This window comes from Bacillus rossius, chromosome 1 (assembly GCF_032445375.1).
Source record: "Bacillus rossius redtenbacheri isolate Brsri chromosome 1, Brsri_v3, whole genome shotgun sequence".
In the NCBI taxonomy this organism is placed as follows: domain Eukaryota; kingdom Metazoa; phylum Arthropoda; class Insecta; order Phasmatodea; family Bacillidae; genus Bacillus; species Bacillus rossius.
In genome coordinates, this window is record NC_086330.1 from 42724108 (window position 1) to 42735455 (window position 11348).

The 11348-nt window shown below is 37.2% G+C and overlaps 1 protein-coding gene across 2 annotated transcripts in view; it reads left to right on the forward strand.

The window, feature by feature from the left end:
* Positions 1 to 8537, forward strand: part of LOC134535171 (NAD-dependent protein deacetylase Sirt6) — a 44316-nt gene extending 35779 nt beyond the window's left edge. For both annotated transcript variants that reach the window (XM_063374181.1, XM_063374189.1), the window contains exons 5-6: positions 4039 to 4162; positions 7997 to 8537. In XM_063374181.1, the coding sequence (XP_063230251.1) occupies positions 4039 to 4162; positions 7997 to 8407 (535 nt within the window). In that variant the 3' untranslated portion in view covers positions 8408 to 8537. The remainder of the gene's footprint in view (positions 1 to 4038; positions 4163 to 7996) is intronic.
* Positions 8538 to 11348: the final 2811 nt, after the last annotated feature.

Below are 11348 nucleotides of genomic sequence, written 5' to 3' on the forward strand. Positions count from 1 at the left end.
TAAAAAAGCATAACATACATGAGTCCATCTTGAAAACTTGCTGTAGAAATATTTTTGTTTCTGTAAACAAACCCACGTCAACAGTGAATTGCTACCATAACATAAAGATAATAGTTAGGGACCTAAGAATTGGTGAAGCTCGATATATGACAAAATTCTACGTTTTATTTAAGTTCCTAGTGAAATCTTAACATTGAAGAAACACAAAGTTTTACGCCAAATATAACTATTTCTCGTGTGCTTACTGACACCATTTCCAATCTAATCATACTGTACAAATAGATGTGTATTACAAGAGAGAATTTTTGATATCTCAAATATATTATTTTTTCGGCTGCTGCACGAGTTAATAGTATTGATGGATGACCAGACTTGATAAGTTGCTCTTTGTGTTGAGCTATGTACAGAAAAAATTAGTTTCCCAGAAAAGTCCAAGAAAATGTGAGAAGTAATACAGAATTAATTCATCATATCATTTGTTTACACTTTGCATTTTAGTAATTTTATTGTTTAGGCCAAGAAATAATTTATAATGGACAGCTTAAATTGTGTTTAACGAATGTTTTGTCTGTCCCATTGTTTACATTTGATTTTGTTTTCCAACATCCAGAAATATATATACCTATATATATATTGGTGTACAGACTATTTGCCCAGTTTATGCTAGATGATAGTATTTGGTGTGCTGCTTCCATTTTTAATGATTAATCCTCACACAAATTTGTTATAGAGACCATAGACATCTCGCTTGGACATTAACCATTCAATAGAGGAATTATCAGTGGTTAAATGGCACACTGCAACTTAAAATTAACCAAATGCTAAATAATTTACAAACAAATATGAAACTCTGTGCCAGTGAGCATACAATGTATTTCTGTAACTCTTAATGGTTCTGAATGTAATATGTATTCTCTGGAAAAGAAATGTGAAAATTTTTTTTCTTAAGAAAGATGTACATAATAATATGTACACCAATCCCTCACTTAGCACGACTAATTCGTTCCTAAAAATGTTTGTGTTAATCGAAATCGCGTATTCTGAAGCATTAGTCCCCATAAATATAAGGCTAAATTATTTAATGTGTTCCAAGATGTGTAGGGAAGTAATCTTTACAAAATATAAATGCGTAGAATAATACTTGAAAATGCATATGTCATATCATTTATCTTTTTAAGCCTACCACCGAATACGTTAGATAAAGAAAACATGGCACAGTGTAACGGGAGATAAGTGGTAACATATTTACCGTCAGTCAGCAGGTTGGCTTGCCCGCCCAGGCGTGACCTTCAACACGCGCGTGCGTCTGTCTGCCTGCTGTTGCAAGCAGCTGGATCCTTTGTTATTACGTTTAAAACTTAACAAAATTAAAACACTTTTATGAAATTAAGAACCGGTTTTATATAACTTTAAAACACACAGCCATATGTAAACATTTAATTTGTTATGCACACCTCTTATAAAAGCGGCTATGTAAACAAATCAGTTAACAGATAAACAGATTTAGATTTTCCCTAGAGCACAAACATAACATTAAAATACGGGTACACTCCCTATTTAACGCGGTTGTCGGGGGACATAACTTTTACCCGCGTTGTTGCATAACCGCGATGTTTCGATGTGACCAAGGTCAAAAGGCATAAAACACCGCCTGTGTTCTAATAGGTCGGCAAGCACGCACAGTATAGACGGCCCGCCTTTGTGCGGACTTTGCATCCGCAGTTTCCACTAAACACGGGTGAAAAAATAAAAATAATAAATTTTAAAGATAAATATTAAATGTTGAATTGTTTTTATTTTTCCGCGTGCCGCGCACAGTTTGTCGCACGGCCTACGAGCGCGCCACACGCCGCCATACACACGTGCGGCACACAAGCTGCTGCTGCCAGTCTCGTGGTGTTAGCCACAGTATCTGCTTCGTCAGTGTCCGTAACAAAGTAAGTGCAGTGTGTGCGGTTACACACGATTCTGTGGTCAAAGTCTTCTAAAAAGAAAGGCCGTAGTGATACTTCAAACCGAATATGAATCGCAAAGTACCGAGTTTGATTGACAAAATAAAAATTCTAGATTTACTTACAGATAGCTTGTCTTTTGTAGAAGCAGGCCGCAGATACAGGAAAAAAACGATTCTAGCATTCGTACAATAAAAAATAAAGAATCGTCTATCGTGTCAAGTGGTTAAACTTTATTATCCATGCTTACAGTAAATTATAAATGGTCACATGTGGGAAACAAAAATTGCGCCAATTTAATTTTAGCGCAATCAGTGACGCCGTATTAAAAACCGTGTTAAACTTTGTCTTTACTTATTTCACCAAACGCTGTGTCAAGTTGCTGAGTGTGTGTGGCTCGGATCGGCAAGTGTTATATTCCCCAGCCTCTGTTTAAAGGTCGGGAGACCGCTACACATAAACATTTCCGGGACTTGTTTACTACCTCACGGCAAAAGTGGTACAGTATGATTCACGTAAATATTGGACCACTGGGAATTCCTGGGCAAAGATTAAAAATACGCTAGCCGATTTACTTTACTATTTAATGTTAAAACATTATACCAAAGTAAAAAGATGAACTTGTATAATACAATGAATTACCCAATAATATTACGTCTGTAGGTTTAAGTTGTAACAAAACATTTATATACAGATGTCCAGTAAAGTACCAATTAAGATTCTGGAGTGGAATTTTAAACACCGGACTACCTGATTTTGCCTTGTACGCAGCGACGCTGCTCAGTCAAGTGACTCATGCTCTGCCTGTGTGCTGCGTGAACACATTCCCTCCCCCACTCCCCCTCGTGTTTCTGCCCGCTCTAATCTCTACCTCTCTCCATGTTCTCGGCTAGCCTCTCCCTACCCAGCGCTTGCCGACAACCAAGCCTATCCAACATCAATCCCCAGCCGAGTCACGCTGGATAATGTCGCTGGACGGTGGGCTTTATCAGGTCCCCTGTCCGATGCTTCATTTGTGAGATAAAGCGACGTTAAGAACTAGTGTTTCAGAAAATATCACTGGGCTGGATTGGACCATAATTTGAAAACCCTACAAGATAGAGGAATAATGTACGGAGATATCTTGTTTATAATTTTACTGCGGACATTTTCTACGCCTAGGCTTTTTTCTGCCTGATGCTTAGTTTGTTAGTTACAACGCAAAATTATCCTAATCGGCTGTCAACCATTTATTCCATTATTATTATTCATTTCTGACTGGGGGACATGGTTTGACCCGCGATATACCCGATTCCGCGATCAATCGGGACGCGATATACCGGGAGTTTACTGTATGTACAATATGTACATATACAAAACATAAAAGTTAGTTAAATATTTTCTGGGGTGAAATTAACACTATCATCTTGCTTTTTTTTAAAAAACGTGTCCAATTTCATCTGCTTTGGTTTCTGTACGGTACGGCCTGGTCTGCAGCCGGGCATCAACGGTACGGCCTGGTCTGCGGCCGGGCATCAACAGTACGGCCCTGTGTTTGTTTATCTGCGTGTGCATCTCTTTCCCCTCGCATTCCAAACCACTCTTCCCCCCTCGAATTCCATACCTGACTTCGCGTCGTTTCCGATATTTTTTTTAGCCTGTGGTGATTTCGTGCTAACTGAAATTTACAGACGTGCTATTCGAGACTAGGGCAGTAAAATTTACATCGTGCTAACTGAATTCGCATTAATTGAAGACGTGCTATGCGAGGGATTGGTGTATTAGTATTAGGTACATATTTATCAATAATGAAGGGGGGAAAAATTTAGATATTTAAGTAACAATATTTCTATTTTATTTACTAACTTTTATTACTCATTGCAGCCTTAGTAAGCAATTGAATATTATTTTTTTTTCTGTAGTGACTTGAAAGTTTATGTTTATATGTGGCAAAAGGTTAATAAGTAGGTCTTGGATCAAGTTTTTCAAAACTGTTCAATCAAGCTGGAATAGACTTAGTGTACATGTTTTCACGTATGCACTAGTGTGTAAAATATGTCTGTGGTAATGTAAATTTCAAAACATGATATGTGACAATTTGTTTCAGCATAGCAGATCTGAGCATTTGCTTAGGTACAACACTTCAGATAGTTCCAAGTGGTAACCTTCCACTCTGCACCAAGAAACATGGAGGTCGGTTGGTAATATGCAATCTTCAACCAACCAAACATGTGAGTGCTTGTAGTACAGTGAAAGGTCTTCAATTAGGTGCTCTGTGGTTCTGTACATCTGCTAGTCCGGCACCTATCGAGTCACTCATGTTCAAGTTTTTGTTTGGATTCTTGTGTTTGACCTTGGCCACCAGGTCACGTTACTGGGCCGCTGGTGTTTTTACTTCACCGAGAAATTATGTTACTTTTTTTTTTAATATTAGAATAACACAGTGTATCTACAGGTCACGAAAGTCCTGAAAAAGTACCAAAACTGAAGGGCCAGTCACAAGTCATGAAATAAACAGTAACAGTGCAAAAAGTCATGAAATTTTAATTTCCAGCAGCCTTTTGTTAGGTACCTTTAATTTTGTTTTTTAATGTTTCACTTCAGCATTTAGTGGCTTATTAATTATAATTATTTTAAGATTGCCCACTCTAATAAAGCAAGAAATTGTATGAAACTGTGACATAGTCTGATTAACTAACTTATGTTATGAGAGCGCATCACTTGTTCCTCTTCCTGGTGCCAAGTGAGTGCATTCTGAGGTTAGGTAACCGGAGATGGCCTAAATGCTTCCTGTTTTTTTGTATGTTATTATTTCATAAATTATGTGTGATAAAACACTTGGGAAATGTATATTTCGAGATAGCTGGTATGATTTACCATATGCAAGTACACTAGAGTCCCGTTATAGCGAGGTGTCACGGTTCCAGGTTTGATCCTCGCTATAACCGTGTCCTCGCTATAACCGAATTGGACAAATTTTGGCCCGCAAAAATTAAAATTAACCGAAAATAGCATAAAAATTGTGTTTAAACCTGTATAATTGGAAAATAACAAGGATATATTAACGAAATCTTAATTTCTGTGAGCAGATATGTGAATTCTCTTTAAAATGATAGGTACCCCATAAGTACGGATGCGATCACCGATTGCGTCAAAATAACCAGAATACGCCACGTAAGTATAGTATCTCAGCCCGCGGCCGAAGCAGCATTGTCCTGCTATCTATTGCCGACGCGGGTAGTCTGCTGGCAGCCATGTTGGTTTGGAATGTTGCTAACAGGTGGTGCTAGTGTAGCGCGACGATTTAATTCCTTACAAAAAAGCAGGAGTGCGGCTGCGGCAACGCACGTACGCCTCAAACGAAATAGTCGCTGGAAAACTATACTTTTTTTCATTTAAAGAAACCTGTCAACTTTTTTAGAAAATAAATTTGGGATTAAACTCAAACCATCACCACCCCTTTCCCGGACAGATACCCCAACAACTGACCGAAACAAAAGCTACAAGAAAGCTGCCCTAGCGATTCGGAAATAAATACGGTAGTGCCTACTAGAGGTGTAAAAGTAACGAAAAAATGTGTACCCATATGTATTCATTACTATAACAATTAGTACTCGTTACTATCGTTACGTTACTCGTTACGAATCCGGTCGTATTGCGTACGCGAACAGTATGCCGTCGCGTAAATAATAAATAGAATATAAACAATTAACAATATTTGATAATTAATAGTTTTTGTTAACCAAGAAACAATTAAATCTCATTAGAGTGGCTTTTTAATATTATCTCTTTTAAGATAACCAATAAAACGTGAAAATACGCGATTTTAAAAACAAAAACATACATATTTCTAATTTTTAAAAAATACTTTCTTACCTTGTTTCTGTTCCAATCTCAAACTTTGTCTACACACACAATAGCTTTAATAAAAAGTAAAAAAACTTGGATGACGAATTTCTAAATTATACTTTACTTAATAAACAAACCTAGTTCTTTGTAACGTAAATTCATCTAATATGCGCGCGCATGCGTAAAACATACGAAAAACGTGAGTAATGAGATGCAGCCATGTGTAACGTTTCGTTACTTGTTACTAGATGGCGCACCCGTTACTCAGTACCGAATACATACGGTTTGCTACAGCTCTAGTGCCGATGGAAGTTTGATAAAAGAAAGAAAGGACGGTATTCTATTTTTAAAGCCACGCACTTAGGTGGCGACTGCAAGGCTGAAGAATGTGACAGGTGTCAACGGCAAGATGTCTAGTGGTGAGCGAGAGGGGTGGAGATAAAGCAGATAAATAACAAAAGCGCACTTCAAGCGATCATGCCGTAAATTCCTCAAAAATACCTCGTTATAGCCGTGTTCTCGCTATTACCGTGCTCGCTATAACGAGATTCTACTGTATGTCAAAGACGTGGCTGATTTGCGATGGAGAAGGATTCAAACTGAGCATTGTGCTGCATTTTTGGAACAAATTTTTGACATTGATCTTAGGGACATGTGGGTTAAATTATATGAAAAAGAAAAATTCCACATTCAGTTAGGAATGACTTGAATTCTGGCAAACAGCCCATGTTCACTTTCAATTCAGGTAGAGTGTGAGTGGTAATGAGGCAAATATTGGGCATGGACCTGTATGTGCTCGATACCTGCAATCAGGTGATTCAAACTTGCATTTAAATGCCACTCAGGTTAGCACAAATTCATCTAACACATTTGTAATAGAGACAGATGGACTTTAGAGTGGCAGGTGCATCCAGCAGTGGTGTAACAAGTCCTAAGTTTGTGTACAACTTACAGAAGTACATGCTAAATGACAAAGTGACAACAGGGGAAATCATTTCAGCACTAAACAAGGGTTTGTGCCACACATCTGCCAGAAGTGCTGGTATGTCAAGTGATTTATTTCCTTTAATGGTCTCTGATGTGATTGCCTAAAAGATGGATAAAGATAAATTATCTTAGATTCATGAGTTTCTCTGAGAAACTACCTGTTGAAGTATTTTCTATCTCAATGATCAGAATACACATCATGTCTCAGTATTACCACCACCAACATGTATTTACCCCCAAAATGTCATCTCCAAGGAGTCACATACTGTTTAAATACAGATGATATTATAAATCATTAACTTGTCTATAAATCATTTATCTTGTCTGCATTGAGGGCTGGAAATGAGGCCTCGGTGCCCATGACCAAGTAGAAAGGGTTGAGTGTCAGTAAAACCCCTAGCTCGATTCAATTTACAAGCATTGATGAGGTACCAAGTGGTTTGGAACCCACTGCCATCTTTGGCATCCCCTTGCTAAGTCTCTGTGCAAAACGGTGTGATGTATTCATTAATTGTTTAAGAAATGAACTTCTTTCACTATTTTTTCACACTTAAACTATTCAATATTGTATTGTAAGGGTTTTCATATAAATTTTATTTTTTCAGCATGCTAATTACTGTATTTTCCCGAAAATAATGTGACTGTGAATATAATGTGAGCCCAAACTTTTTGATGATTAATTTATGAAAAATACTGTATGGTTTGAAAATCATAATTCAGGTATTTTGCCCTTAAAAATTATTTAGTTTTTAAAATTTATTCCATATTTACTAGACTCTTTCTGGTGCCACTTTCGTTAGTAGAGTGATTTACATGGTCTGTTTGAAACACCAAGCCACAGTTGGAAAAATATTTTATTTTTTTATGGGAAAAGTGTGTGTGTGTTGGGGGGGGGGGGGGGGACCTGTGCTGGGCTGTTCAGTAAGCAAAGAATGTAGTGATATGGAAGCCCTGGACTGAAGTGGCATAAGTGATCCAGTATACAGGCAGAGCGTGAAGATTTTTCAATTAAGTGGATGTACAGGAGGCAGAGCCTGTAGTTTTTCAACTAAGCTGTTCCCAGTAGCAAGATTCAAGTTTGTAATTAAAATGTCACCCCCACTTTTAGTTTCCACAGTTTTTGTAAAAATTATAGCATTATATTCAGGTAAATTCGCTACTTTTAAAATTTTGGATGTACCAAAAGTTATTGTATGCTTAAAGTATCTGTAATTTTTTTTTTTTTCCAGGACCGGAAAGCCAACTTGATCATACATGGTTTTGTAGATGATGTCATAAGTCAATTACTGACATTGCTAGGTATTCCAAGTTGCACATATGATGTATCCAAGGAGCCCACGAAGATAAAATGGAAGCCGTACATTGAATGGACCATCGAGCGAAAACAAGTAGCTGTTATGAAAAAGTGGTATGAAGCTAAGTGTTGCAAACAAGGCAAGAAACGAGGTATCACACAAGGAAGTAGGTGTGTCAAAAGAAGTAAACTAGATGAAGATGCTGAAGATAATTTAGATATGAGTGTAGGTCATAGTTGTGAAGAAAATATTAAAGTTGAGGATTCCTCTTCTACTTTAATCCAGCCCAAACAAGAAACCGACATATTAAAGCAAAAACCCACTTGTGATATTTCCTTAAAATAAGGATTTAAAACTCCAAAGTTAATTCATGTGAACAGTTAATGTGAATTTTTTTTATACTTCTGTTGCCCTTTGTGATTGTCTAAGTATGTGTGTATAATGTTTTCATATTAAAAAATTACTTTTTGAAAAATAACAGTTAATAAGCATATCAATAGATGATACTAATTGTTCTTGTGCTACTGTATGGTGGTTGCATGATGGGTAAATCTGTTATTTGTAAACAATACATATACATACTCTATACGTACACTTTCCAGACCAGTGCAAAAGGTTTTCCCTAGTACAGTCATGTTTTTGTTAATTTTTATATTAACCGTAACTTGTATCTGCACTTGTGTAATATCATTTTAACTGCAGCAATCCCAAAAAGTTAAAATATTAATAAGAATGGGGCGAATCCTGATTTCCTCGAATCCGAATCCTAACTCAAATCCTCAACTGGAATTGCCGAATCTCGAACCCAAACCCGAATCTTTTAACAGTTGTGGACTTTAAATCACCATTCACAACGAAAGATAAACCACATGTTGCATGGATATATTCAGTTCAGTAGAAAAACTCACACAGATAAAATCAATACCGATAACAAATTAATAAACAAACGGGACGAGACGCCATTGTTCCGTGCCCAATGTCGCCAATACTTCGTGTGTGAATTGCGTTTTGTGAATATTGTTTTTTTTTAACTTCGTTTCTGTTGAAAACTTTTACGTTTTTTTTGTGAACTATTTTATTCATTTATATTCTTGATTAAAACATTACAAAAACAAATTCTCATATGCTTAAAGAAAACGGAACAGTGTTTGATGAGTTCGAAGATAATGCAGCTGGCGATACGCCACGATCGTGAGTCGTGAGTGGAAGTTTGGTGCTTATTAGGTTACGGCGCAAACGGTAAAAATCAATAATACTTTTGCATCACTGCTTGTATTTTGAAAAGTGGCAGATTTATTAATAAATTCGTAAACTGTTGTATGTAGGCAAAACATAATATCAACACAGCTTAGGCTGGTTACATTCTTGTTTATAACATCTGATGCCTTCCTAACCTCAAATATGTTTCTTGTATATGTACAGTAGAACATGTCATACACTTTTCAACGGAGGGCACAAAAATGGTGTATGATGGGGGAAAGTGTATGAAAAGGGAATGGCGATAATAAAATTTTTTTCAATCTAGCATACCAGCTCAATATCAGATTAATCATAAATTCATGTAAAGAAATAAAATAGGCTATTTATTGGAAGAAAAAAAATCAGAAATGTCTGTTTTTATAAACAAATTTATGCAACAGAACAATATTCAATAAAATTTTAACTTTAGAAACGTAGAATACCAAACAATCCGATCGTAAGGAAACAATAACAAACGGGTATATTAGTTCAAAGATTAATGAATGCACAAAATATGAGATCCATGCCTTGGTAAAGAGCGTGCACAGTTTTCATAATCATTTCTAGTTTGCGCCACTAGTCTCGCTTCGGTGCTGGCCATAGATGCTACTAGCAAAGTGCACACTCTTTTTTATTTATTTATTTATTTATTTATTTATTTATTTTCATATCCTTTGACCCCATTTCTGGGGTATGATACATGTCAAGTACATATAGGGAAAAAAAAAATATATATATATACATATACATATAAAGTTTCACATCCATTTCTATGGCGCAGTAAAGTTATTTTCGTATGTTTGCAAATGTAAACAATGGACGTTTTTTAAGATAAAAGCATTTAAATGTATTTTATGAGTAATAAAAGAACCATTTGTGAATTTTGGGACTTTTACGTTTCCTAAAACTGTATGGAACGGGAAATTAAATATTTTATTAGTGCATGTTCCGGGAAAGTAAACCATTGTAAATTATAAATTATAGTACTTTCGGCGCGACCAAAATTAATCGGCGTATGACACGGGAAAATGTATGAAACAGGAACGTATCATCGAGGTTCAACTGTAAAGGATTAGCGGTTAGGATTTTTTTTTACAAATAACCCATACAAGCAGTTTATGCATAATAAATAAAAAAAAACACCAAATCCTTTGACGAATCCTACTTCAGACCTGCCGAAGCTTCGAATCCCTAGGATTCGACGGATATTGGATTCGGTCACCCCATCCCTAAATATTAAAATATTTCTTTTTCACTACCAAAGCTCATATTATCTTGTCTTGCAATGAGTAAAGACATGGCATTGTTGGGAACTACTTTTTGGCCATGTTAGAAGAAAGGTATTACTAATTGTTCACCAACAGTCTGGCTCCAAAAAAAAATGTTTACAAAGACACAGATTAAGTAAGAGTTAACAACAATGGCTCTGCTCGGGTACTTGGTGGCAGTGATCAATGTGTTTCATTCATGTTGTAAGAGTCTGACGCCGTCCCCGCTGCCTGTTTTGAAATTATGTGAATTAAAAAGGTTTAAAGAATTTTGATCTCAAGGGCGGGGTTTCTGGCCTCGTGGCTGCAGGCAGGGACGCGTCGGCAAAGGGCTCCCCGGGCTGTTATGGCCTCCCAGGACGCCGTATTAGAGACAACACACACGTACGTTTAACAGATTTATTACGTCGCACACGTTACACTTCTCTACGTCACATATGGCACTCTCACACGACTGGCTGCATCATCGTCGACCTCCACTCAGCCTACGCCACCCTCAATTGGCGGTACTCTTTACGGTAGCTCGGTAGCCCGACGGCTAGTACTTTAAGAGGGGTAGGTAACACGGCGAGTTACGAGACGAATGCTCTGGAGAGCTGCAAGCCCGTTTCTGCACACGTGGATGTTTGTGCGGGACGTAACACGGGTATATTAACGTCTGGTTATACAAGCTCACTCAACAAAGAAATATTACATTAGAGTCACTAAGGGCTAGTCCCGAGTTCGGGGTAAAGTTCACGTGTCACACAAAGGCGGCTACTCCGCGTGGTGGCGAGGGC